At 43.8% G+C, this 27984-nt stretch overlaps 3 protein-coding genes across 15 annotated transcripts in view; 2 read left to right on the top strand and 1 right to left on the bottom strand.

Moving 5' to 3' along the window:
• apbb1ip (amyloid beta (A4) precursor protein-binding, family B, member 1 interacting protein) lies at positions 1–16676 on the top strand. The gene is made up of 14 exons (XM_023823435.2): positions 1–470; positions 4143–4202; positions 5443–5539; positions 6993–7246; positions 7699–7776; positions 9069–9228; positions 10161–10282; positions 10932–11006; positions 11338–11481; positions 12334–12444; positions 15020–15118; positions 15377–15491; positions 15620–15708; positions 16111–16676. The coding sequence occupies exons 2-14, from the start codon at positions 4143–4145 to the stop codon at positions 16543–16545; spliced, it is 1839 nt and encodes a 612-aa protein (XP_023679203.2). The 5' UTR covers positions 1–470; the 3' UTR covers positions 16546–16676.
• On the top strand, positions 16568–24575 carry pdss1 (prenyl (decaprenyl) diphosphate synthase, subunit 1). Of its 4 annotated transcripts, none has more exons than XM_023823450.2 (11): positions 16826–18566; positions 21678–21739; positions 21854–21986; positions 22240–22370; positions 22477–22618; positions 22849–22960; positions 23121–23230; positions 23319–23399; positions 23534–23647; positions 23917–23997; positions 24079–24575. In XM_023823450.2, the coding sequence occupies exons 1-11, from the start codon at positions 18282–18284 to the stop codon at positions 24217–24219; spliced, it is 1392 nt and encodes a 463-aa protein (XP_023679218.2). In that variant the 5' UTR covers positions 16826–18281; the 3' UTR covers positions 24220–24575. The 4 variants fall into 4 exon arrangements, 3 of the variants coding, with proteins under 3 accessions (XP_023679218.2, XP_023679221.2, XP_023679219.2); XM_023823453.2 differs by having other exon boundaries at positions 18425–21116; XM_023823451.2 differs by lacking the exon at positions 16826–18566 and adding an exon at positions 20950–21051.
• abi1a (abl-interactor 1a) overlaps positions 24547–27984 on the bottom strand; it is a 32104-nt gene continuing 28666 nt past the window's right edge. For all 10 annotated transcript variants that reach the window (XM_023823445.2, XM_023823447.2, XM_023823436.2 and 7 more), the window contains 2 exons: positions 26900–27082; positions 24547–26664 (listed from right to left, as the gene is read on the bottom strand). In XM_023823445.2, the coding sequence (XP_023679213.1) occupies positions 26489–26664; positions 26900–27082 (359 nt within the window). In that variant the 3' untranslated portion in view covers positions 24547–26488. The remainder of the gene's footprint in view (positions 26665–26899; positions 27083–27984) is intronic.

Raw genomic sequence — 27984 nt, 5'->3', positions numbered from 1 at the left:
TCAGTGTACCAGACCTAAAAACAAAGAAAGCAGTTATGCGCAGAGAAAGCTGGGTGGTCAACAAAGATAAATGTCTTCTTTTTTTTTAAGATGGGGGTATCGTTCTGTTTAAAGAGGAGGAGGTCTCTCAACGAACGCATGAACTCCATGGCTTCCCGGTTCTCCAGCTTCCAGCTTCTCACTGGCTCACTGGTTAGAGGGATGGGAATGCGTTCATGAGAGATAGAGCCCCCCCGCCTTGAGAATGGGCAGCTTCAGGCTTCTGCTGGAATGTGAACAGGTCCAGACCTGACTTCCGCAAAATACAGGAAGCTGATCGCTAACCGTTGGCAGGCAGACACAGAACACTGTGGTGTTACGCCTCGGTGGTGAACTTATATACTTAAAATATATATATATATATATACACACAGTAGATACCTTGTTATATGTGACTTTCAAATAGCTAAGCAAGAAGATTCACATCAAAGGTAAGTGTGAAATTATAGTTTTTGAACATTTTCTGCCTTCTGGTGTCTGGCATGCTGTGAGATAATGTGTTGTGCGACTTTCGGAGCGTCTGATGCTGGTTGGGCTATCGCTTTCGATGTTGAGATGTTCTCTCTCAGCACTGGCATGACCATGCAGGTCAGCAGTGTGATTTTATACCTAAAGATTAAAACTAAGGTAACGGTATGCCCTTGTGCAGTGAAATGGGCCACTGCAAAAGTTAACAATTACGGGGGAAGCTTAGCGGTGTGATAACTGGATAACTGCATGTATGAAGCAGGTGTCATGAATTTTACTGCGGTGGGGTGGTGGGGATGTATTTGAAGTTGAACTGGGAGAGAAAATTAGCTGGTAAATATTACTATTTTGGTCAGGGGTTTGTCAGCAGTGATGCATGGCTGCAGTTGGTGATGCATGTGGCCCTGCATGCTGCATGACAAAAAAGCTGCATCCCTCCATCTGCTCTGTGCCAAAGCCGGCACGTGTGAACTCGGCCCGCGGTCATGTGACAGCGCTGTGCATGTCCCTTCCCTCGGGACACGTTTTCAGGGCTCATGCCGACATTTTGAAAACCCGCATTCATGAACATTCGCCAAGCTGGATGGTAAATTTCCAACATCTATATTTTTCTAGAACTTTTTGTCTATTATTATTATTATTATTATTATTAATAATAATAATAATTGGCTATGCAGTGTGCTGGAAATCCTGTTCTTCCTGAGACAGGTGTCAGTCTGGCCCGTGCAGAATAAGCAGCTCAGAAGGATGATTTATTCATTAATTTTGTCCGGTCGTGTGTCTTACCTGTACTTTGGCACGTTGTCATGAGGCTGACTTCACCAACAGTCGCTGTGATCACCATGGGGCGTAGATCATCTAGACAAACCTCGGGAAGGACAATGACACGCGTTTCAGTTTGGGTTTGTGGACTGTCCCACCGGGAACCCTCAGTGGGCTGGGGAAGACGTTCACCAGCCCCCTGCCTTTCTTCAGTGACAAGCAGTGAGTTCAGCAGAGGGTTATCACAACACACTGGAGGCCGTTTCACATCGGCTTACCACCGCAACCTCTGTTGATCACGGTTCACCTAACAGGTGATGGGATGCATTGTGAAGATCTTCAGAAAAGCCTTTCTCCTGCTTACGTTCTTTTCTGTTGTTCTCCTTTTCTAAAACACCCAAATTATAAAAATTCCGTCCATCTTTAAGTTGCTCGAGCCTCACAGCCAGTTGTCAGATTCCCCCACATTGTATAAAATTCCCTCCTGAATCAGGGATGGCAGTGTGCCCCCCCACCATGAAAGCCCCCTTCCGTGAGTCGTTGGCTGGCTGCATGCTGATGTGGAGAGTCGACGGATGTGACCCATCTAGGCGTCTCTCGCACAACCTCGGCGTGCCACATTCTGGTTCAGCAGCAACCCTGATCTGCAGACCAGCTGCAAGCAGAACTTCACATGCATGCATGCGACTGTCAGCATACTGGTGACTACGGATTCGGATCAGTTGATTTGTTAGCATTTAAAAATCCCCACATAGAGCCACTTTATGAGGCTAGATTTACTAAATTTTAAATCTAAACACGCCATTTGGAGAGCCTTTGTCAGAAATATATATGAAAACATGATGTGTCCATAAAAATATTTAGCTTTTTTCCCCAATATTAAAGTCAGAAAACACATGAAATACATTTAGTTTTCCCCTCAAGGAAAATAATTTCTACTTGGATTGTATTTGCGTTACTGAACGTGCTGAGAGAATGGTGGTTCCTTTGAAGCTCTGAAGAAGCACCCAAATGGCTACCATAGAGGTGTCCTTTCCTCCGCAGGCTCTCAAACTGTAACAATCTCTGTTCTCTACATGATTTTTCAGTCGTTGGCTGCTTCTCCATCCTGTCTGCTGAGTTGTCCAGTCTTGATTTTGTTTTGTAGAACATAAGTCTCTATTATTTAAGATTTCAATGTTTTTTTCTAGCAGGGATTTGCTGCAGACAGTTTAGCTGTGAAAAGGTGCTTAACTTCGGCCGAGGTTTTACTCATCCGGCCAGTAGTTGATGTGGTTCTGTACAACCATATGAAAAATCTTGATTTGCATGTCATACCTCATCTGCACACCAAGTGTCTTGAGAAGAAGTTATGGCGTTCTACTCGAGAAGGAAAATTAGGTTCTCACTCAGCCCAGGTGGAAAAACCATAAGCGGTATTGTTTCTTTGTTTATGTCATTTTATTATCTTCAATTTAATCAGTAGAGGCAGAAAGGTACAAGACATCAAAGTTATACATTCCATTGTTTGTGATGATGATTTTGTCAGGATTCTTTTAAAAAGAATCCATAAAAAATCCACTAATTATTTTCAAATTTCTTCACTTTCTGAGTATTTAGTCATACTCTACTTATCTTTTGTTTCCTGTTTCTTGCTCCTCCAGCTGTGTGACAAAACCACTTCCTGAGGGCATGTTGTTCAGACTGGCTGACAGTGCGATGCAAAGCATTACTGTTTACATACATACAAAGACACAACGCTTTTCAGGACAACAAGCATATCTGTTCTGGAATATAAGGATGGCATCAATTGGCTATCATGGTGTGTGAAATTTGACACCTTGTGGTAAAAGAACTCTAAATAGTGTCTTCACAGTGGCGATCTGAGTCCTGTGATTATTGTCAACAGAGTAACTGTCTGGGCCTTGTGATAATCTGAGCTGTTTTCCAGGGAATATTTCGAGTGATTCAGTCATTCCAGGTCCACTTTAGGATTACTTACACTGTCAGAACCATTGTAGTCTGTTCAGATCCAGTGTCCTTCGATGCCCCGGGCACTGTGAGCTGTCTGTGGAAATGGTGAAGTAGCACAAGTCCCACATATGTGGCCCTGGAGAGGCTGTGACAGGAGGGAGGGGCCTGGTGGGGGGAGGGAGGTGATCTAGAGTTAACTGATTTATTTCCTGAGAACTTCTGAGACCGAGGGCAGCATCACATCAATGCACAGAAGAGGCTACTAGACTATTATAAACAAAACCGCATTCATGCTGCTTTTAGTGGCCATCGCAGTGTTTGTCCTGTTAAATTGGGCAGCGTATTTACAACCAAAGCCCTAAAATTGTCTCAGTAGACAAGCAAAACAACACATTATCTTTCACCCCTGAAATGTTAACAGAAAAGCTTGTTCTCCTGTTTTTTGTGCTCAAACAGGTCTTTGTGGCTTCACGAAAATCATGTTTCCTGCGTGCTTAAATCTTTCATAAGCAATAGGATTTTCTCCAAGGCTACATGTCTTAACAGAGCATAGCAAGACTATGCAAGTTTCCTAGCTCGATGGCAGAGCTTTACAGAAGAGTGAGATTGCGGGAGGCTGGTTATTTCACCTGGTATCTGATTAATGCATCTAAGGCTCAGTGTATCTCGTCCCTGTCCAGGTGCTTAGACTTCCTGCTCTGTGGTCAAGGCTAGATCCTGTTTCTTAGTATCTAGCTTTAGTTTTGATATGCACCATGACTACAGCTAGTTGTTGATTTGATTACTATAGAGTGACCAGCATATTGTATATAAGAAATCTATCCTGGGTATTTTTACACGTCACCCAATGTTCCCAATGATGGTCTTCATGAACACGAAGACCTGAGCAGACCTTCCACCCCTTTCATTGTCTCTGACAGATGGAAGACATCGACGCCATGTTCTCCGACCTCCTCGGGGAGATGGATGCCCTGACCCAGGTGAGCTCCACGGGAACGGCTGGCCTCAGATGACGCGATTGGTTGGGCAGATCTCCAATGGGAATGCAGCCAAACAGAAAGGAGCTTCAAATCAGATTCAACCACCTTCCATTATTTATGACTGTAACAGAATTAGTGACCAAACTGACATCTTCCATGTGTCTTGTTTCTCCTGATAATGTTTGGGCGTCTTAAAAAGTTACAGATACAACCAAGAGCTCAGTAGGGACAGATCATCATATATCCTCCTCTTTCCTCAGTTGGTTGGGGGGTCAAACTCACATTTTAACGCTTCCGTTTGTAGCTGAGTGTTAACACATGACGCTGCTCTGAACTCTGCTCTGATTGCCTCCAATACCCAAATTTCCTGTGTTTTTTTTCCTATGAAATTGAGACATGAGAAGTGGAAAAGTACTGTGTGAATCTGTTCCTCTTCTTCCACTAGGGGAAAAGAAACATCTTGAGGCAATTTTACTTTTTCATTGAAATGACACATAAAATACTTGCGTCCATTACTCCCCTTTGAAAGACCATTAATTCACATGCAATTTTTGAACTTACACTATTACTGAATTCAGGAGTTCGTCCAGAAGAATGTTGGGTGATGGTTTTTTAAGTCCCCCCACATAATAAATCGCTTTACGTTTCCATTTATTCTTATTTAGCTGACATTTTTGTCTAAAGCAAACGGCAAGTGAAACAAACAGCACATTACAAACATATGTGCTGTCAAAGAGTTGAGTGGGCAAAAGGCGGATAGGCTGAGCTTCCAATGAATGCCCAGATATAAGTGTAATTAGTATGGTAAGGAAAGCTACCCAGCACCTTCCAAACAGAGCAGGAACCCAAAAAGGCTGCTATTCGCTGAGCAAACATCTAGGGAGCACAGAGTGGGGTCAGGCTAGTAGAGCTTTATCCTCAGTTTTTTCACACTGCCGTAAGGTTGCATCCAAGTCCATACCATCATACCACAATTTACATCATTTATATGTAATATATTTTTGTCATTCAAAATCACACACTGATTTTTAGGATACAGCAAATCAAAAATCATGAGTATGTTGTAGCTATAGTTCTGTTCTCATTGGGGAAGACATTCAGTATGGTGTTAGGGGGTTTGGAAGTGCCCCTTCCCATGTGAGTTTCTCCTGTATTTCATGATGAGAAGAAAAACTGATTCCAATGGGAACGGTGCTGGTTTTATGGGTTTGTGACGAGCGTCCCTGTCCTCCCTCTGCAGAGTCTCGACGCTGAGGTCCAGCCGCCGCAGCCCCCGCAGCCTCCGCCTGCCTCATCCGAAGACATGGACTTCTCCGTGGGTTTTACAGACCTCAAAGGTAAACAGCACAGCAGCTCACCAAGTTCCATTGTGGTATTACTTCCCAAAGGGGAGTGACACCTCGCAGTCCTGTGTTTTCTCTCGACTGTGATATAGTCTATCTTAGAACACAGGGCCTAGATTATCAATTTCAATAGCACTTGAAGATTTAAGTATAAAGGAGCTTTATTGGTTATGTGCATCAGCTGCACTGGAATGCTGTTCAGCCTTAAGGCCTTTTCACAGCAAGCCTGACGACACTATTCTGAAATGAATAAACATATTTCTCTGATGGCTTTCATACCAAGTCTGACAAATTTGCATTGTCGAGATCCATGATTTTTTTATTCGGAAAGAGCTCAATTTCTGCAGTATTCAGATGTGTTATAAAAAAAACAACCAATAGGATGTCGGTTTTTACACATGATCAGTTGTTTTTTTTTTGAATACAAAGAAAACCATTGGTTTGGTTTAAAACCCACGCCTGATGATAAGCCATACACACCACTGACATCCCTTTCTGCCTGCTTATGGGCGGCCCTGGCCAGTAGTGGTTCATATCCTGCCCCATATAATAATATAAATCTATAACTTACAAAGTTAAAAATGTTAATATTCTAAGATCGAAAGAATCCATACTATCCTGTCTTTTGGGGACATGAGGCTTATGCTGTTTGCAGCTGTTCTGGCTGCTTGTGTTTCTGTTGATTTTTCTTTATTTTTTTTAAGGTTTTATAATATGTGCCTTGGATTATATTAGACTGTAGCTATTTATTAATATTTTTATTTTGCTTGATTTATAGACATGTATGCAATCAATATTAAATAAAATCAATTTAAAAATAGTCAATAAACTCTGTTTTGATGTTTGATGTTAGATGATGTTGCTGCCATGTTCTTATTATTAATTTAGCTTAGCCTGAAATACTGATAATCCCGCTTTCTGGAATATTCCCTGAAGTTATTTAACTGATAATAGATCGATACACCCAAAGCTCTTTATTCCCATGTGAACCAGTCATTATAAAGTATAAACCTTTTTTGAATTGGAAGTATCCAGTATATTTGTCTTTTTATTTTTATTTGTTTACTCAAAAGAAGAAGAAAAAAACTTTCTCACTGCTCTCAGTGCTGCTTGCTAGTTTGACAGTTCCTTTTGGTACACAAACTTTTCTCAAATCAATTGTGAAAATTTCACATTATGTTTTGTGTGAAAGATTTCGATGTGTCAAATTCGCTTCCAAATTTTTCACAAATTCAACTCAATTTTTTGTGCCGCGTTTGGTGCGAAAAGGCCTTTACTCGCTTAGAAAAGTTAAAAAATGATGCAGATAGTGCAGAGCAATACAAGACAGTGCTAAATAACACAAAACCTGGACTGTGGGTCTTTACTGACCCAAGCAATTGGAAGTCTTGTGCCCTGAAGTCTCTAATTCATTATTCGTTCAATCCTGTGTTGGACACCCTACCAGCATCCCTGAACGAGCTGGAGGACAATGACCTGGATGCGCTGATGGCTGACCTGGTGGCGGAGATCAATGCCGTGGAGGAGAGCGTGGCGCAGGCAAAGAGTGCTGGTGGGGCCCCTAAGCCACCCCCGGCAAAGACTCAAGACCATGCAGCCCCTCACCCTGCTGTGCAGAACAACCTCGGCCCCAGCATCCCGGCCTTTGCGCCCTCCCCGGATTTAACCACCCTATCTCCGGCACTCAAACCACAACTGCCGGTAAATTGGGGTCCTCGCTCCTGTTCGGTGCTGTTTATATGATGTGGTACTATCTTTAAAGAGATGGTACAAAAAACCTTAAGAGCATGTATATGGAGCTGTCATTCACATGCTGCATTCCAGAGAAGACACTGTGACTTTAAACAGCAATGCTGGCCAACTATGGTAAAGTAGCGTAATGATTATCACAGTGCAGTAAACCAGAACTATGGTAAAGAAACACTAATATACGGAAGAAGGGAAAAATAGAAAAGATCTGTTGGCAGTATTTGATCATATTTAAATCTCAATATATATAGATCTCAAAAGAAATCCTCTATTGTTAGCAACAAATTTAATCCTTAGTGGTGGTGGAAGAGATCATATCCCAAACACTGGGAAAGTGCTGTTTAATCTTCTGTGACAGGTGAATGTAAAACACACATTTTATTCCACGGTTATTTGTTTTCCAGGAGGATGCTGAGGCTCAGGCCAAAGCAGATAAAATAAAGCAGGCTCTGGAGAAGCTGAAGGAGGCCAAAGTGAAGAAGGTGAGCATGGGGGCCAGGCGTGGGGGAGAACATCAGTGTGTGCTAGGGTCCTACTGGCACCTCTGGCCTGGGGAGTCAGTCGGCTGGCATGTGAAAATAAAACAGGCATCTCTGGACGGACCCTTGGTAGCACATTGCGTCTTTGGCAATGGAACAGTCAACTTCTATAACAGGTTAGATTCAACCCAGTGCATGGGGATGCATAGTCAGTCCATATTTTGGCTCCCCCCACTTAGAACACTAAATACCTGGTACAGGTGTGTTGAGAGCTGGGAGGGAGCAAAAATGTAGACAACCTGGAAGTCCTTGAGGACTGCGTTGAGAAATGCTACAGTAGATAATTTGCTTCCAATAAATAATGTAACCCAAATGGTAGTTCAGGGTTGCAATCACAGTAATCACAAGAAGAAAATGCATCTGTTACCTTATGTTTATATGATCACAGTGATCTCATGGAATGACCAGTCCTGGGGCCACATCTTCACATCGCTTTCAATTCAGAGGCCTAGTGGGAATGAGTGAGAATCCAGCTTCCTTCACCCCAAGTCCCATCGTTCATGGTGATGTCATTCTTGGGTCATGGCTGAAGAGTTGGCACGCGGTTTTAAGTGTGACATAATGCTATATGACAGAAGCTCAAAATATTTATCTTTTTTGCAAGAACCACTCACAAGTCATTGTGAATGAATTTCATTGGACTCTTAGCATGAAAATGGCTGACATCAGTTTTGGGAAATACAGGAAGTAGAAGAAAAAGGAAGCTGGGTCCCCACACGTTGTCTTAAAGCACACCTAGTTTCTATTGTGAAAGGGCTTCTTCAGAAGAAATTCCCTCTAATCTCTTATACATGTTTCCTTGGTGTAGTTTCGGTCTGTGTGCTTCTACTTGTTTAGTAACCATTTCTGTTTGCAATGAAGCAATATACACTTGCAACAGCCCTCCAGGAATATCTCCCATCATCCCACCTCTTCTCCTCGTGAGGGTCCAGTTATCAGTATCAGTTATCATGTGACATAATCTACTTTTATATGGCACATTTTCCTCCATCAAACGACCCAGCTCACTGGTCTCCAGACTAAGAGGATACTTATTTTTCAATGTTACATTGAAATATTGCCCCTATCATTTAAGGTCCCTCCATTTGAGTAGCTCTTTGGGGTTTTGTGGGCCGTATTAGAGTGGATGACTCCCTCGAGGGTCATGATCTTAACTAGCACATGAGCCAGGAGAGCAATGTCAAAGGATACCTCCAGTTTCCACATGTCCACGTCTCCCTGACATCTCGCCGTAGCTCGTCACTAAGGTCACCATGAGCGATGAATCTTCCAAGACCTTGATGGTGGACGAAAGGCAGATGGTGCGAGATGTGCTGGACAACCTCTTTGAGAAGACACACTGCAACTGCAGCGTGGACTGGACCCTGATTGAGACCAACCCTGAGCTAAACACCGGTAAGACGACTCGCTCCTGTAGTTCAGCAAGTAGAACATTTTGCTAAGAGAATAATGATCATGAGTTCGAATCCCTGAGAACATGCATAATTGTAACCTTCCCCTCTAATAGTCACTTTGGATAAAAGTGACTGGTAAATGTCCACAGCTAGAACTCTCTACTTTGTACTGCATGACATAATGATGTCGTACAATCAGAGTTGGGTAATTCGGGTCCAGAGAGTAAAAGTCCAGACCGGGATTTTGGTTCAACCAACCACTTGAGTACTCTGTGACTGTGACTCTTTATGCTCAACTGGTTGGTTGAAACAAAATCCCGGTCTGGACTTTTACTCTCTGAACCTGAAATACCCAACTCTGCCCACAATTGCTAAAGTCAATGTTCTTCTATAGGAAGGAAGATGGGGCTTGGTCTGTGAGCTGAATATTAAAGTGACTATTTACAAGATTATCTATGGGTGTGACACAACAGCATTTTGCCCCATTTTCATACTTGAACCATAAGTGGAATGGGGGCAGGGTGGGGTGGAGCTTGAGTTACTCATAGTGGCACGCTAAGGCTGCCGTGTCACCATGAGTGTCACCACCCAATGATAAATTTCCCTAATTTCCATCCCAGAGCCTTGTGGAAATTTCCAAAGCTGCCCCTTATTGTCTTCTGCTAATGGGCAATGAGCAGTTATGGGTGTCGACACAAGCACAGGGCTTGATTGAGCCACCACTAGTTTAGTACATTATGCACTGAGTATAAGAGGCACCACGCCCAACCCCCCCCCCCCTGTTGATGCTGTAAAGTCAGAAAAAGTCTCTGTGGTGAACCGCAGGGCGAGGGGGGGGAAGTGCCTTAATAGACACCCCTCAGAACAGTTGGTGTGTGTACTTGATATAGTTGTTGGAGGGTAAAATAATAACATCACCTTCTTTTTTATCAGAAAGAGGATTTGAAGACCATGAACATTTAGTGGAGACCTTGTCCGCATGGACGAGAGACAGCGAAAACAAAATCTATTTCCTGGAGAAGGTTGACAAATATGCAGTCTTTAAAAACCCACAGGTAATCTTTCTAATTTTTTTTTCTTGTACTGAAAGTGTGTCGCCCAAATCGTGTTCAGTGGGGCAGACATGGAACACGTTCGTACAGAGAATTACGCGCTACAAGCCCTCTGACACAAGTGATTTCTGACCCTTAAGAAGAGCGTGGAAGAGCCCCTCCCTTTACATAGACCTCCTTCTAAGCTTTTGCAGACAGCTCCACCTTCTCCACTTTCATAACTCTGAAAGTGCTATATGGTTGCCAGAGTGATGTTTCAGATGTCCTCCAGTGGTGGCTTATGGAAAATCCAGGAGGGTGATTCAAAATTTGGCAAGAGAAGAACATTTTTTAACCATTAAGAATATACATTTCAGTGCCATTAAACCTGACCATGCCTATAACTTCCGGTATACTTGCTGGCAACTAGTGATGATAAACACAACAACCATAAGCAACTCTTTGTATAATTAACAACAAGTATGATCAGGTTTAATGCAGCACATTACTGGATATTTATACCACAGGTGATTATAGATGATTATAGATTCCATTAGTGCTTCCTGGTTACTAGCGAGGATGATGTCCGTTCATCGGTCACTATCATGCCCTTTGTTTCAGTGAAGTTCTTCACACAGTGGCCACATGTTGTTTCATTCATTTATCTCTGTAGAACTTCTACCTCTGGAAGAAAGACAAAAAAGCTCTCCAGGACGTGAAAGACAAAGACAAGGAGTTACTCCTGAAGGTAAGGATTCCCATTGCTCGTCGTCCTGGAGACACATCTAGAAAGCAGAGGGCTTATTTTCTCTTTAGTCTTAAAACAGACGTCTATCACCCCAAGAATGGGGGGTCATGAAGAATATGACCTTCGGTATAGTGCAGGGGTGGGGAACCTGGTCCATGGAGGGTTGGTGTGGGTGCAGATTTTTGAGATGACCTCTCAATCAGCCAATAACAGTGGGTCCCCACCGGCCCTCCATGGATCAGGTTCCCCACCCCTGGTATAGTGGAACTATGAGGCTCAGGAACATAAATGTCAAGTGAGCTGCCACATCACGGCTTGCTTCCCAATGTAGGAGAATTTCTGCGGGACCTCCATTATTGTACCAGACCTGGAGGGAGTCCTTTATCTGAAGGAGGATGGGAAGAAATCGTGGAAGCAGCGATACTTTCTGCTACGGGCATCCGGAATTTACTATGTTCCAAAAGGGAAAACCAAGGTGAGGAACACTTTCGTGTAGCCCCCAGCTCGGGTATAAACCTACACCCCCCCCCCCCTCCACCCCCCACAAATTGCGGTTGACAGGATCGTAACCTACCCCCATCCCCAAACAAAAACACTTGTATAAACATTAGCCATGAGCTCAAGAACATTGTGGAATTGACAGGAGGGTGTTTCTAGCCCAAGGCTGATTAAAACATCTCGGTTTTCCCCCCAAACTAGATATCAGACACTGAGAGTAGTATGGCATATTGAAAAACATCAAGGTCCAAGAATCCAGGTTCACTTTTAGGTTTTACCAGTCCTGCCCTTGCTGGGACAGCTATACTCCCCTAAACCTAATGAGTATTGATTTTTTTTAGAGACCAATTTGAGTTGTAATTGCCATGATGTTCCATATGGTGGTGCTGCTCGAATAAAAGACTCACAAACAGGAGTGAGAAGATCTGTGTTGGTTGCCGTGGGCACTGTGCTGCCCCAAAGCCCCCGCCTTTCTGTCCTGGGGGGGTTAAAGGGGCCAGTGTAAGCAGACACCACAGAGGAGGACCGAGAGGGTCATACCATTATTGGTCTGAGATGACCCCTGAGGACAGCCTGACAGAGGCTGATTTAAAGTGACCTTTTAAGATACCAGAGTCACACTACATTACATTTACATTGAACATCATCATCTTAGTTTATGCTTTCTACAGAGTACATAATTTTAGCATCAAGTTGGCTGAACCACGCAATGTGTGCAGACATTAGCGTGCACTGGAGGAACAGGGGCTGTGCACTGCTGGTAATACAATCTTCTGGAGATTTGTGGGACTGATAGCGATTTATAGAGTTGCTGCCTCTTTCTGGACAGACTTCCCGTGACCTGGCGTGCTTCGTGCAGTTCGACAACGTCAACATTTACTATGGCAAGGAGTACAAGAACAAGTACAAGGCGCCCACGGACTTCTGCTTTGTCCTCAAGGTAAGCCAGTCCTCCTTAGCAAGACCACTAGTCCACCTCATTCCCTATTGTCAGCATAACTGATAGATTTGGTAATGTGTTTTTCATATGGACAAACAATATGAAAGAATATAAAGTTTAGTAATATGAAGAATTACCAGGACGTGTTCGTAAAATTGTCAAACTCCCACCTCCACACACACACACACATACTATTGTTTTGTGGATTGTCAATAAATAAATGAACCAAATGCCCAAAAAGTTCACGATGAGATCATGTCACTGTTAAACAAGTTCTTCCTCATGGGGGGGGGGGGGGGGGGGGGTCTCTCCACCACGCATAAGCAAAGTACAGGATACCTCAGCTAATAATACCATTCAAAATAATTTCCTGTTCATATGCAAGCAGCATTGCTATAGAGCTGCTTTAACTCCTTGGTGGTGGGTTTTTCACTGCATAAACATGGCGTGCTACCAAGTCTGCTTCAGCCCAGTTGAAAAGTAAGATTTTGAAACCCTTGGTCAGGTTCTCTTGAAGCAGACTGATATCTGCAAGACGATTTTGGCGAGGGTCACTGAAGGATGTGATAATATTGATGGGGGGGGGTAACAAAAGGGTGATGTGAACCAGATCAACAATCTGAACTGCTTTGCTCTTGCAGTTTACAACAATGAAACTGAGGTTGAGTTTACAGCAAAAACAAAATGCAGGAAGGTTTGATACACACAGATGTTGCCAAAGGCACGAACCATCAGTATTAAGTATGACCCCTTCCCTGTCCTCCAAACACCATTTTTTTTCCTACTGTGCGTTTGAGAAACCCTGGGTTACTTCGAGTTTAGTGTGGGCATCACTTTGTCAAGCAGGACACCAAAAGCATGTTCGGTCACCTGTACAGGGGTGCCGGAACAAACAATGATCTCATCCTACACAAACGCTCAAAAAAGCAGGGCTAAGAAATGGGTTATACACTCTGTTTCTGGTGCGAAGAGACTGTGAATCGCCGTTTATGACGTGGCCTGTGCTGCTTCATCGCAGTCTGAGAAAAACAAGACGGTTGAAAGGCTGATGACATTTCCTGCTGCCATTGTGGGTCCAAGGGCGACACAATCACACCACACGCAGTTCACAGAACTGCAGGGCAACCGGGGATGCCGGTCCACACCAATGCACGCTTCACAGCATGGTTAACACCTACGACTCGCAAGCTTGCTGGGCAAATGTTTGGCGTATTTACCAGCTCTCTGTTTCAAAGAAAAAAACTTCTACCCAACACTATGATAAAGATGTTAACATGTATGTTTGCAATAATGAAAGTCACAGTTTTACTGGGGCATTAGGGGTAAATTGAATGTACTTTTTTCTTTTCTAATATACTTTTCTTACATTGCTACAAACCTGAGGTGATGAGAAAGTTTGTACTTGGTATTACTCTGGTGCTCATTATAAAACCCGCCGAAGCATCAATACTACTGCTATGAGTAGAGAATGGACTAGAATCAAAATCATGTATTTAGATCAGTGTTTCCCGATCTGGTCCTTGGGGACTCACGGTCAGTCCATGTGTTTGCTCCCTCTGAGCTCCTTACCAGACATTCCACATTTTTGCTCCCTACCAGGAGCTGGGAGGAAGCAAAAACATTGACTGTCTGTGGGTCCCTAAGGACCAAATTGGGAATCATTTTGATTCTAGTCCATTCTCGTCTCGCCGTCGTCATTCTGATGAGCATGCGTCATACGGAACCACACCCACGCACTCTGAGAAATCGCTTTGTAGTAATGATGTTTTGGGGAGGGTACATCAAAACCGGTGAAATAAATACTGAAAGCTTAACTTAAGTAAGAGACTTCGTTTTCTGACATCGGCATTATATTGTGACGCTTGGCATACCGACGCATCGGGGCAGCGATGGAGAAAGACGAGAAGGGATGATTTTGCACGCAGTTTCTCTTTATATAGTCCAGAAAAGGACTGTGCACAAAGTAGCAATACACAGAAGCACAGAACGGCCGAGAAACACGGGGAAGTGACGCTAAGGATAGTAGAGCACACACGACGGATAATTACACATCACTAGAGCACACCAGGATTACACATACAACACAGGTCAGGGTACACGCGAACTCGGGAGCACAAACGTTTATGCATTACAGGACACATACAAGGGTTATTTACCAGTGCTCCCAGCATGCTCAGCGTACTCACTGAGCTCCAGTACGCGGAACCATCTCAGTGGCGGCGCAAACAATATTTATACTTCCATCTCTACGGATTTGACTGAACTGGGGGCTAAACCGCGACGCTTTTGCGCCATCTGGTGGTCATTATGGGGAAGAGCAGCAATGTGGTTTTCAGAGATAAGGATCTTTGGGGGGGATATTGGGGGTTGTCTCAGAAAGAGAGTTACTCAAAAAGGTCAAGAAGAGCTATGTCACTGCAGAACCATGACGATGTGGGTGTTACCCACATTAGCGATTAGTGGTCCAGCGGTCTGCGAGAGTGATCGCCAGTGCTGGAGGTGCCATCGCAGGGTGTCACGCTAGCATGTCGCCGCAGGTTTCCCATCCTTAGTGACTCAAATCTTCCCCTCCCAGCACCCGCAGATCCAGAAAGAATCCCAGTACATCAAGTACCTGTGCTGTGATGATGCATGGACCATGACGCTTTGGGTGACCGGCATTCGCATCGCTAAGGTTAGCCCGACACCTGGAACCGAGACCTGCGCAGCGATAATGTGACACTAAGAACACGCCCTGGCTGTCTGAGGCCCAAAATACATGCGCTTTTCATGGGATGTGGTTCATGCATTATCAAGATTTACAGATGCAAACGTACGACTCATCTAAAACATTTAAAACTTTAGTAATGAAAGGAACAAAGTGTTAATGAGTCATACTCAGTACAGAGTCACACTCCCATGACCTGATGAACTACCTCCCCCCTCTTCTCAGTACGGGGTGAAGCTGTACGATAATTACAAGGCCGCTGTTTCGAAAGCAACGACGTCGTCCCTCTTCGCTAACCGTGCAGCCCCCTCCACCTCCACGTCCTCTGCTGCCCCGGCTGGTAAGATCCTACCTCCTCCCAATATCCTCTCTACACCCTGCTTCAATATTATCACTCTCTTGAGATCTATGGATGGATATAGTTGCTCAAAACGGGCGATTCTCAGCTCACTTTCCCTCCTGATCCAGCTAAGACCCCGGCTCAGGCCAACGGACACGCAGGGCCGCCCCCCCTCGCCACGGCGTTCTCTGAAGCCTGGACCCAGGCTGAGAATAAGGTGAGTGGACCGTTGTTACAGCATGACAATGAAATGTTACTGGTTCTATGCTGAATACATCTATGCATCCACAAGCTTCCATGAAGTGAGACATCTGACATTGCCAGGGAGGGGGTTGTTGTTTCTGGGACCCCATTGAAAAAGTCACCTTGGGGCTGTTCCGCCGACCCCCCTCAGATGCTCCTTAATGCCAGGCAGAAGGAGAGGCCCAGGGTGTCATATATCAGTAGGCCGTGACTCAGTTTAGTTTCAGCTACTGCTACAGTTAGGACTCCCACTTCGAGTCAAAGTTTCACTCCAGTTGTGACTCTCAGGGCGTGCCGGTGTCTTTTGCCAGATTACCAGTCCCCTGCGAGTATGACATTATCTAACGGCGAATGCACTTCTCGTCCACCTTAACAGGATCACAGTGACCTGTCTTCCCTGCCACTGCCACCTCCGGACCCCACCCTACCACCGCCACCGCCCCCACCGGCTCTGCCCAAGAAAGACAAACTTACCATACAGCCGCAGTCCGGAAACTTCCCCCCACCGCCACCACCAACCATGGACTTTCCGCCCCCACCTCCAGACCACCTGCTTGAGCTGCCCCCCGACTTCCTGCCACCGCCTCCTCCGGCCCCTGGTGAACAGGAATCCCATACTCTCCCACCCCCTCCGCCACCCCCTCCCCCACCCCCACCCGCACCCGCAGTGGTGCCAAATCCAGCTCCTGCACCAAAGAAGATGAGCCCTGCTCCCCCACAGAGGATGACCCCTGTTGCCACAGCGCCCGCCGGTGAAGACTTAATGTCAGAACTGATGCTAGCGATGCAGAAGAAGCGAAAACCCCTATAAAGGAGGTCAGGATGTTCAGGGTCTGGGAAATATATTTATACATATTTTAATACAACATGATAATTAGCATGTATCATTTTTAAAAAGGAAAACGCAGAAAACTGAAAATAAAATGTAACATTTAAATCATACACAGTTCATTAAATTACCATACATCTGTTAACATAACTCGGACAGTCATTGTATATACATTTTGAAGACAATATTCCAAGTAAAGACACTCAGTCAATTTGCTTTCCTGGATGTGAACGATCCACTACATCTGTGCCAGGCGAAAAAACTCACTCCATCAGGCTGAAGTCGAGTGACCACTAAACAACCAGCATCATCAGTCTATGGGCCAAATACATCCGCTGACCCCAAGGTCAGTGGGGAAGAAAAGGTTCATCAACAGCCAATCAGATCTCTATGGGAAGAACAGCTGACGATTCAGTTTATAATGAACAATGTGTGCCAGTAATCCAAATCTTTAAAAACTCAACAAAGGATTGAAGTCTACTAATAATAACCACCCCCCCAGCCTTACCTCCCTCTTTCTTACCCCTCCCATCATATAGCTGGGCTGAGCGCACAGGCTCATCGCCAACCATGAGTATACAGACCAAAACAAAACATTTTTCATGGTCTGTGTTTCATCACAATGATAACCATAGGCAGTTTTGTCTCCCGATTTCCGACTGGACCGTATAAACCCGCTGCGCTTGGCCCTCTTTCTGCTGGAGCAATAACACCCTTCACAAGCTGTAAGTACTGTTTCAACAGCTGGAGGTGCTTTCCTGATGTCATCTTCCGTAACCTGATGTCACCACTGTTGATTTACTGATATCCCACTTTTCACTCCCCCTTGACTATAATTTCAAATCGACTTTGCAGCAGAACCATCCAGACTTACTGCGCTGATCCAGGCATTATTTCCAGTCTGTAGTTAATTAATCACAAAAATATCCATATTCGCTGCATCTTGTCTAGGACAGATTATAAACGATAGACTGGTGTTATAACTGTCCAATACAGATTCAAAGATATATTGCAGAATGCATATTAAGTTGAAAAATATTGAGACCAGAGTTTAAAGCACATGTTTAAGCTGTACAGTATAACATATTGGTGACATTGCTTAGCAGGTTGTGGAAATAGCCCTCCAGGATAACCAGACTGCTGTGTCTTTACATGTATATGTAAGGGTTTGACTTGGTCAGTAAAATACATTAAATACATTAATACATTAAAACAAAATAATAATAATGAAAAAGTGGTATTCAAATTGTCTGCAAAGTGAAATACAGTCCATCTACATTTCCACAGATGTTAAAAAAATGTTGCAGAAATACATCCATCCATCCATCCATCCATCCATTCTGGCTTCGGGAAACATACCTTAAATTTTTGTCCAGATGAAGTAGGGAAAAATTATGTAATCATCCATTTAAAAAAAAAAAAACCTCTGGTTGCGGGATTGCAGCGGGCGGAGCGGCGACCTCTGGTTGCGGGATTGCAGTGGGCGGAGCGGCGACCTCTGGTTGCGGGATTGCAGCGGGCGGAGCGGCAACGGCTTATAGCCACGGGAGAGCAGCCGGTAGAACTCCAGCAGGTTCTCCCAGATCCTCTCAACTTTCTGGGGATCTGAATCAGGGAAGAGGACTGCCAGCCTGTTCCTAACCTGTCAAGGGTGGGCAACTGCCTCAGGAGGAGCCTCAGAAGTCCCTCTGAACTTCTCAGGGCTTGGGACATGAGGAATGCCATCTGCTGGGAATACGGAGCCCCGCAGGGGGATCCAAGGGGGTGGACTGCTGGGTCGATTACAGAGCTCGGTATTCTTCCACGTTCAGGGAGAGAGGAATGACCCAAATCCAGCCGTGGACCCAGGACAAAGGGGTTTTATTATACAAAACAGAACCAGAAAAAAAACAGAACCACGAGGGGTTAAACTGGGAACTAAGGATGAAAATAAAGGTGGAAGGGAACAAGAACTGAATACAAGGAGGTACGAGGCAGGACCCATAGACGGAGGACTCTCACAGGTAGATACAGGGGTGACTACATGGACGAAGACAATAACACTGACCTTCATGACCAAGCTGGGGAATACAGTGAGGGAAGGTTAATATACACATGGAGCACGATTACTGTCTGACAAAAGGTTGTAGCTTTGGTATAGTTTTGTTCCCCAAGGTACAAACAACATTAATGTACCCCCAATAGTACAAAAATGTTCCTCAGCGTCCATTCTGGTACCTTAAATTAGACGAAAAGGTACATTAATATCTACAACTAAGGTAGAATTGGCAGACCCTTGAGGGTACAACCCTAGTGACAAGGATTTTTTTTCCGAAAGCGTAGAGACAGGTGCAGACATTTGACACATTATTTTGATGATAATTAGATGCTTAAGAAATGGCCAACGACATCTGCTGGCCAAGGAGACACAATAAATTTTCATTTGGATTGAGATCTGGACTGTTTGCTGGCCATGTGATTGAGATGATATGCATTTCCTGAAGAAAAGCTTTAACACTTTATGCTCTGTGGCAAGATGCATTATCATCCTAAAAAATCGCTGAATCATCACCAAAAAAAAAAAATTGTATCGCTGTACATCTGTGCATTGACTGGTAATGATTGCCATCTCCCCTGCTCCTTAATATGACATACTACCCCATATCATAAGTGATTGGGGAAATTTGCTTGTTTTCTTCAGGCAGTCATCTTTATAAAAGTTCCAGCATCACCTCCTTGGCCAATGCAGATTCGTGATTCATCACTGAATATCACTTTCATCCAGTCATCCACAGTCCATGACTGCTTCTAGCCCACTGTAACCTTGTATGGTATTCTTTTGGCTTATCTGTATGTAAATCAGCTGATTTCTTACAGTTCTATCACAAACGTTGACTCCTGTTTTAGCACATTTGTTTCTCAATTGTTTTTTGTGCATTTTCTATTTTTAAGGCATATTGCTTTGATTTTCAATCCTGACACTTTGATGTCTTCATTGGCCTAACCACATATTTTTCTTAAATGAATAATCTTCCCATTTTTTATAACTGCACCAAATTTTAGACATAGCTCACTGGGAACAACCAACATCTTTTGCCATACACCATTCTGGATTTTCTTCTTGAAGTTTTATAATCTTTTCCATTGTTTTAAATGACAGCTATCTTATTGGGACCATGTTTCTTTTCAATTAGTCAAGTCCAACAGCTAATTAAGGTCTGTAAGTATTCTCTTTTAACTGCAGACTAATTTGTATTTGCATTGTTTTAGAAATGCAAATTACAAGGTGACTCCATATTTTTTTCCTCTACTCGATCTTGACAAAAATATACCTTCCATAAAAATTAACATTTTTTTGTTGAGGTATGTTCCATAAAGCCAAAAATTTCAGTTAAACAAAAATCGTTTTCTGTCCTGTTATTTGTTTATTTGCTACAAAGTATAAACAAATCTGAGTGAACATCTTCTAAGAGTGATGACTCCAGAATATTTTGCCAAGGGTTGTATACTCCAATCTTCACATTTGCCCAGAAATATCTGAGGAATTTGTGTAATGGCATGAAGAAGGTCAGTTGCACTGATGAAGTTCACATTTACATTCGGTTTATAATCTAGCACAGTATTTCCAGATTCCCAGGTGAATGGCTGCCTGAGAAATTATGACATACAAACCCCTTCGGGAGATAATGGTTTGTAAGTATGATTACAATGCTACTTATGTGTTGGTGTATTCACCAAGTAAATGGGCCAGCTTAATCTCCCAGCTTAACTTTTATGAGGAAAAAAAATACATTTGAGACTGAAGATGGTTTCAGTGCATAAAGAACAAATACAGGTGTAAAAAAACTGTGGAACAGGCTGTACCATACCTGATGGCATTAATATCGGAGCGTAAGGGGGTTGTAGTAGTTCACTATTACTTAAGTAGTGAATGAAATCCTCCAACCTATAGATCGTCCTAGGGACCATTATTAAAGATAATTATTACAACTGAATTACTACTCTACTCATCAAGTTAACGCCCAATATTGTCATGGGAAAGCATTTTTTAAAACGACATGCTTAAGAATATATGTCGCTACTTCCTTATTGACGATTAACGCCAATGAGACAATTAACTCTAATGGGTTTATTAAGTTCTCAAAGGCGAGTCTGTGTAAAACATACAAAATGTCACTCAAACCTCATGAGCGAGTAAATATTATTTACTCGCATTATATTCAACTATCCCTGATTGACGCCTAATAATATTCCACCGTCCTCCGTTGGTTTCACATTTTGTATCGTTCTCTCTGATTGGTACAGTTAAATGCTTCGCTGTTTGGGATTGCTGTGTCGTAACTACTCTTGTCAGTGATTGGTGCGTAGTTTATACTTTTCTGTTTCCTGGTTGGTCACGCTCCGAACGTGAATTCCGTTTCCTTCTCGTAACCTGCACTGGAGCGTTTACGGGCAACATGGCGCTCCCATTGAGCCGCTGCTGGAGGTGGACTTTAGGGAGTAGTACCGGTATATCCTTATTAAATACTGTATGTAGCGGTAATGGACGTCCTGCTGCTATTGCGACCGCGTCGGTGAGGAGAAGGGTTAAACAGTTAATATGGGGAACGAGTTGACTTAGGAAAGTGCAAGACATTCACTAGGCGTACTGTCAGCCCCAAGAAGGTCAACTGGTAGTAAGCTAGTATCAGTGCAATACTATGCAGCTATTAGTTGCTTATGGGACTACCTGCATGTGTTAAAATCGCGGCAGTATAACCGCTGAGTATTAATATTTGTCTTCTAGCTAGGTGGCTTCATTTAATTTGTTTAGAGATTTTTTAGGCAGCAACCTGGCGGTCAACGTTATTACTGTTTATAACTAGGAAGGTCAACACTAATATCTTGAAATTGTTTCTTCGGTGGCTGTTGGCTTAGACAGCTAGTCTAACCAGGTGAAGTCGGTGTCAACTTGTATGTAGCCGGCTGGTTTAATTCAAAGTAAATTTCACGCTGACAAAAAAAAATCCATTCATTTCTGCATGTAGTTGGACAGCACCAAGCCTTGCTGATAAATATATATTTAGTGGTCTTATAAATCATTTCATAGGCGGTTATGGCAAATGATCGGTTTTCATATAACTAATTTATTTCAGATTTTGTCTGGGGACAGGCTTGTGAATCTAGCGTCAGTCAAGAAATTCAGGAGTCTTTCGAGGTAAATTCACGACGTTTTATGGCTTCTTTTTTTCCTCCAAATGTAGCAAAGGTGACGTTGGGGGGGGGGGGGGGGTCTTACCGTGGGTTTAATTTGATTCCCTGTATCACTCAGGGATAATTTCCGGTCGCTCCCCAGTTCAGGAAGCGCCTGTACCTGCAGCGAGGTTCACAGCGATGCCAAAATGAAAGACCCATTTGCGCTCGCACAGAAAGACTTGAGGAACTTGTACGATGACATCAAGAAGGTTAGTGTCTTTGGTGTTAATGAAGTTTAACATTTGCTTGATGTAGTATAATTTTTCCAGGTGAAAGTGTACAGAATAAAGCATATAGCTGTGACATTTATTGTTGTACATTTTATATCGAGGCAATTTTATGTAACTTTAAATACACAAGTAATCATTTTGTGATTGACTCAGATCTAATACTCAAGTACTCTTTTTACAATCCATTGCACTAATTAGTGTTTCTGTGTGTTGATTAATGTGCCCTTTGCAGGAGATGTTTGTATCTGTTGCAGAGCTAAAATCTTTGTGTGACTACTACTTTGACGGGAAGGGCAAAGCTTTCCGGCCTATGATAGTGGTACTGATGGCTCGTGCCTGTAACCTCCACAGCCACCGAGATGGGTAGGTATGCAGTAAAGCAAGGTGAAATGCTATAGGGTGGGAGGGTTAGAAGGGTTCAAATACCCACGTATGGTACTAAATAATTTTGCCCGTTGGGTTTTGTTAGTGATCTTCTGCCAGCCCAGCGCTCTATAGCGATGATCTCAGAGATGATCCACACGGCAAGTCTGGTGCATGACGATGTCATCGACGGGTCTGACATAAGGAGAGGCAAAACCACCATCAACAATGTCTGGGGCGAGAGAAAGGTCAGCCTGTGAGCATGTGGTCATCTCTCTGGCTTCCTAAGTGCCCTCAGATATTCCACAACTTCTCAGTGTTTCCAAATTTACTGCCGAAACCACAGTTTCTATTGGCTAAAAGAGAGACCTGTCTCTGAGTACCAAGTGGATCCGATACTGTCTATAACTGGGCTTAAATCCTTGGTTTTTATAGGGACAGATTTGGTCCAAGGGTTTTCTTCTCTTGTGCTTTGCAGGCGATTCTGGCTGGAGATTTCATCCTGTCTGCAGCGTCCATGGCTCTTGCCCGGATTGGCAACAACACCGTGGTAGCAGTATTGTCTCAAGTCATTGAGGACTTGGTGAGAGGTAATTCAGCCCCTTTCGTGCTTATGCTTGGAAAGGACTTCATTCTAGTCTGCGTGACGGTTATACTTTACATAATTACAAAAATCACAACACTATCCCCTTTCCTCTGGACAAGACTGACATTGAGAGCTGGGATTTATACCAGATTTGAACTTCGCAGGTGAATTCATGCAGCTGGGATCCAAAGAAAACGAGAATGAGCGATTCAAACACTACCTCGAGAAAACCTTCAAGAAGACCGCCAGTCTGATCGCGAACAGCTGTAAAGCAGTATGTACGTCCTGTAATTGCAGTGACCGTGTGGGATTGGTGGGCACGGTGTCAAATGTAGTAACTTGGCCATTTTCTCCTGCATTAGGTGTCGATTCTTGTTAGCTCTGACCCTGAGATCCATGAAATTGCGTATCAGTACGGAAGGAACATCGGAATCGCATTTCAGGTAATTGTGTTTCTAGCTGTACAGCATAAGTGTGCCCTGCTGAATTGTACTACCTGGAGGCTTTGATGGCTGTACCATGAAGACTTTAAATTTCTGTCTGTCTTGGTACATAACCTTGGTGGTTTGTCCCACAGCTGGTGGATGATATACTGGACTTCACATCATGTGCAAACCAGCTAGGAAAGCCCTCTGCTGCTGACCTCAAGCTTGGCCTGGCCACAGGACCAGTTCTGTTTGCCTGTCAGCAGGTAGGATTGTGTGTGCGTGTGACTTGCTGATCTGTCATCTTGGAACTGAGCAGTACTGGCACACCACAAGGTCCAGATGTACTTAATATGCAAAGCTGACATTTACTGATTTGAAATGCTAAATTTAATTTGGTTTGTCTAAATATCAGAATTGTTTACTGGCTTATCAGTTTGACCTGGATGTACCACATTCTGATGGCATGCAATCCGTTTTGCATAGTGATATGTACTTGATTAGCTCTACAAATAATATTTCCCACCACTGGCAGTTTCCTGAGCTGCATGCCATGATCATGAGGAGATTTGGCTCCAGTGGGGATGTGGACCGGGCCTGGCAGTACGTTCTTCAGGTGAGGTCAAACTCGTGACATCAGATTGTTTTTATTGAGGGGGTGGGTCTGCCAGGCCACTTACATATGCCGTCTCGTTAGAGCGATGGCGTCCAGCAGACCCTGTATCTCGCCCAGAGCTACTGCCAAGAGGCCATCCGGCAGATCAGCCAGCTGCGCCCATCCTCGGAGCGTGAGGCGCTAATCCAGCTGACGGGGCTGGTCCTGAGCCGGGACAAGTGATCGCCGCCCCCTCCATCCCACCGACAACCCAGGCAGCTCCAGGATCGTGTGGCGGAGCAGGGGGAACCCGCCCTGCTTGACCTGCCAAAGGTTAACGAGGAACGAAAGATGATTAAGGCAGCACGGTACTACATGCTCTGTCCTCCATGACTGGGGAGGGTCTTTGACTCCAGGGGTTGACAGGAGTGGAAATGTCACTGGGGATTCGAAGTCCCTGGAGAGCTGTGTGGTCAAAGGCCTGAGAGATTACTCAGCTGTGACCTGTATGACGAGGGTGCGGTGCTTCTCAATGTTTTCGATATTCAAGGCCTTAATACACTTCTGTCATGTATTCGAATAAAAATGATTTTTATTAAGTTGTCTCTCCATCCACTACAGTAACATTTGGATATAAGGGTTATTTATTATAAAAGTCTGTACATACAGTTTCAACACTTATATATACAAATTAAGGGGGACAGTGGCACTTTTTTTTTTCCCATGTAGCTCCACACTTCCAGCGTTTTCCAAAGCTGACCAGTAGCTAAGGCATTCAACACAGTTCTGAAAAGGATCCATGACCAAGTGCCTCACTTATGGTCCTCATTGCTTTGGGAAGAAATGTGGCCAAAAGGCTGGACATGTATTAAAAAGGTACAGATCCAGTAAGACACCCCAGTAGGTGTCTGTACAAAACAGCGGCCCACCGACAGTCATCACGCTAAATCTCCGGGGCTGAACAAACCCAGCCTCCTCCAGCTTCTGGCCTGCCTGCTAAAATGCCAAATTCACAAAACCTACACTGTACATACACCTCAGAATTACTACTGAAGAATGGGACCAACTTTTATACAATAAACCTGAGTTATGACAACCTAAAGTCATGAAGAAAAATTCTCTATGAATATATATGAATACAAGAAATGATTGGCTAGTCCACTGATTGACATGGAAAAACAATGTCCTCCCACTCCCATTGCATTGGTCAACTGTCATTGGTTGTGGAAATTAGAGCCTGACGGATTAAATCAGCTTGCCAATATTATCGGCTGATTTGCAGATAAATCAGTATCAGCATTAATAACGGCCGATAAATGATAAAAACAAACAGACGGATCATATATTTAACTGTCATTTAATCAAAATTTTTATATATTTTCTTGCATTTTTGTTCAAAGTACTATCTATGACAATAAAACAAAAACTGCATTATGTCATGTTATCTTGGTGAGGAATTTAAATAACTACACATAAATGTAAGGAAAAATCTTCTGTACAAGTTTGAGAGAAAAAAAAATATTGCCGATTATTGGACTTTTAAAACCTCAAATATCATTGGAAAATTCTGTATTGGTCAGGCTCTAGTTAACATTATCAAAAATGATAAAACTACACCTTTAGAGTCACCAGACTGGCCATTTGCAATTATCAGTTGGTACTGACATCCAAAAGTCCCACAGTATTTAGGATTACATCCTCTTTACAGAGCAGTAACTGATCACTGTGAAGGTGCGTTTTTAATATATATATATATATATATTTTTATATCAAACCCAACACTGAGCACACAGACCCAAGCAGGAGTTTCAGTCTGCTGGCAGACTGTTTAAAATCAGGGCCAGATGTACAAATTCATGGTGTAAATATGATACTAAATGCAAAAAATACAAATGAGAGCATCTAGAAAAAAAAAACATTAAAAAATAATTTGAACCTTTTGTTTAAAACAGCGCTCAAGATACGCATTACGACACAACAGAAGCATAAGTGTACTTATGTTACAATACAGTTCTCATGTTTTGCAAGTTGTACGCATGCTTTGCACTAAAATTTACGTTTCAGGAATCAAAAAAGACCAGTAGTACCTTGATGTACTTTTTCTATTGGAAAACCTATTTGAAAAAATGTTCGCCTAGTGTTGGTCGGTCGGTAAAAGGCTATAGGAATGGCACAGTCAGAAAATTTATGATCCAAAACATGTGAATCCCACCTATCCCAGTCTGCCCCTGTTTCTGGTAAAAAAATAATTAAAAGAGATGGCAGGATGGACACTCACGGGAACACACTACACAAAATCCAGGGCAACCTGTGAGGTGAAGTACAGTAAAGTAAACTGACAGCTATCTACGGTCAGAATACAAATAAACATCTCACATCTCATTTTATCATATTTATCCTCGTATAAAAAAGATTGTTATTCTCAGATGCAATTACAAAACGAGCTTTCATCTTAATGCACTTGTCTATGCTTTTGTGGATTGGTGCTCTGTGTCTGATTGGCGGAGTTTGCTCAGTCGGCATAATGCATGATGGACTCCACATAGTTGCCGGGGAAGAGGCCGGTGACGCCATTGCAGACGCCCTCGTACCAGCCGTCGTCGTTCTTTTTGATGAGGTAGATGACGGCGCCCTCCATGAACGACAGCTCGTCGTCCTTGTCCTTGCTGTAGTCATAAACTGCAACGACTGATGGCCGGGGGCGAGGATGACAGAGGAAGAGAGAGGGAGGAGCAGGGAGAGAAAAGGCAGATCAGACACTTACCCATGCTATGCTAACACAGGCTGGCAATGCAAACACCAGGCCAGAGTCTGGCAACTTCCAGGGACCAGGAACCCACCCAGAACAGCTCCCTATATTTTTGGAAAAATGGAGTAGCAGCAGCCCCCTAATAATCCCTAATTACTGTATGGCACTGGTCACCTTTCTCAATGTAGTTCTTGGGGGCCCACTGCGGGTCTCCCTCAGCATAGGGGTCGTTGAATTGCACCACGGCTGGCTCCTCTTCCTCATAGTCCACTGGTGGGGGTGGCGGGGGTGGGGAGTCATCAAACATGCCCATGTCATCAGGCGGCGGGGGAGGGGGCGGAGTCGGGGTGTCCGCGACTGCAAAGGGAGGGCGTTCGAGGCATACGAGAGTCAGATTGATTGTTAGGCCAGGCCGGCCTGAGCAGGCCTGTGTGGGCGGAACAGAGGCAGGTCATGCATTGCATACTCTGTTCCATGCGGTCACCATGCAGGCTTGATTTCAGCGGGAGGGGTGGTTAGTAAAGGGTTTGCATGCAGCTAATGCTACACTAACAGTTTGGGGGAGGAGGGCATTTGGAGCGATACCTATGAAATTAAGGGCGTAGACCTGGGTATAGTTGGTAGGGACACGCCCCTACTAATACCATAGGAGTAGCGGGGCTGATTCGGTCCCTACCAGTGCTGAAACCAAACCTACGCCCTTGTATGAAATGGACAAGAAAGTGCAACATCTATCACCATCATTGACTAGCAAAACCAACATAGTTATATGTAAATTCTCTTTTAAAATCTAGCCTACCTTTTCAAAAAATTGGCACGACTTAATATCAGAATGGCACTTGAACTTTAATTTAACTCGGCAAAATCAGACTGTGAAAACATCTGTGCCTATGCTTTACAGACTTGCATTTAAAGCTGTAGTCCTACTGGGAGCTGGGATGGAGCAAAAACATGAACTGTCTGGGGTCACCAAGTATCAGGTTGGGAAACACTGATCTAGTGAAAGAGGTAGACATGAAGTACTGGACTGTTACCAGCAGATGGCAGTGTCAGCACACAGAACTGCACCCTGAACAGCCAGAAATGTATTTCGTCAGAGAACAGGGTGTGGATTTCCACTGGGCACACTAACAGCCTGAACAAAATCACACAGTAATACCACCCAGCCACAAAATCCTGCTGTGAATTTATCAAGCAGTTCTCTGAATAGCCAGTAGGTGGCGGTGGCAGCAAGAGCAGCTTTCCCTAAGGCCCCATCA

This window comes from Paramormyrops kingsleyae, chromosome 1, assembly GCF_048594095.1.
Source record: "Paramormyrops kingsleyae isolate MSU_618 chromosome 1, PKINGS_0.4, whole genome shotgun sequence".
NCBI lineage: Eukaryota > Metazoa > Chordata > Actinopteri > Osteoglossiformes > Mormyridae > Paramormyrops > Paramormyrops kingsleyae.
This window is presented reverse-complemented; position numbering and strand designations above follow the sequence as displayed.

What these genes read in the sequence shown, in the direction of transcription:
- apbb1ip (XM_023823435.2), top strand. Translation starts at nt 4,143, where the DNA reads ATGGAAGACATCGACGCCATGTTCTCCGACCTCCTCGGGGAGATGGAT. An exon ending in AGATGGATGCCCTGACCCAG is followed by an intron (nt 4,203 to 5,442) that starts GTGAGCTCCACG and finishes CTCCCTCTGCAG; the next exon opens with AGTCTCGACGCTGAGGTCCA. An exon ending in CACTCAAACCACAACTGCCG is followed by an intron (nt 7,247 to 7,698) that starts GTAAATTGGGGT and finishes TTTGTTTTCCAG; the next exon opens with GAGGATGCTGAGGCTCAGGC.
- pdss1 (XM_023823450.2), top strand. Translation starts at nt 18,282, where the DNA reads ATGCCATCTGCTGGGAATACGGAGCCCCGCAGGGGGATCCAAGGGGGT. An exon ending in ACATCGGAATCGCATTTCAG is followed by an intron (nt 23,400 to 23,533) that starts GTAATTGTGTTT and finishes TTTGTCCCACAG; the next exon opens with CTGGTGGATGATATACTGGA. An exon ending in CCTGGCAGTACGTTCTTCAG is followed by an intron (nt 23,998 to 24,078) that starts GTGAGGTCAAAC and finishes CCGTCTCGTTAG; the next exon opens with AGCGATGGCGTCCAGCAGAC.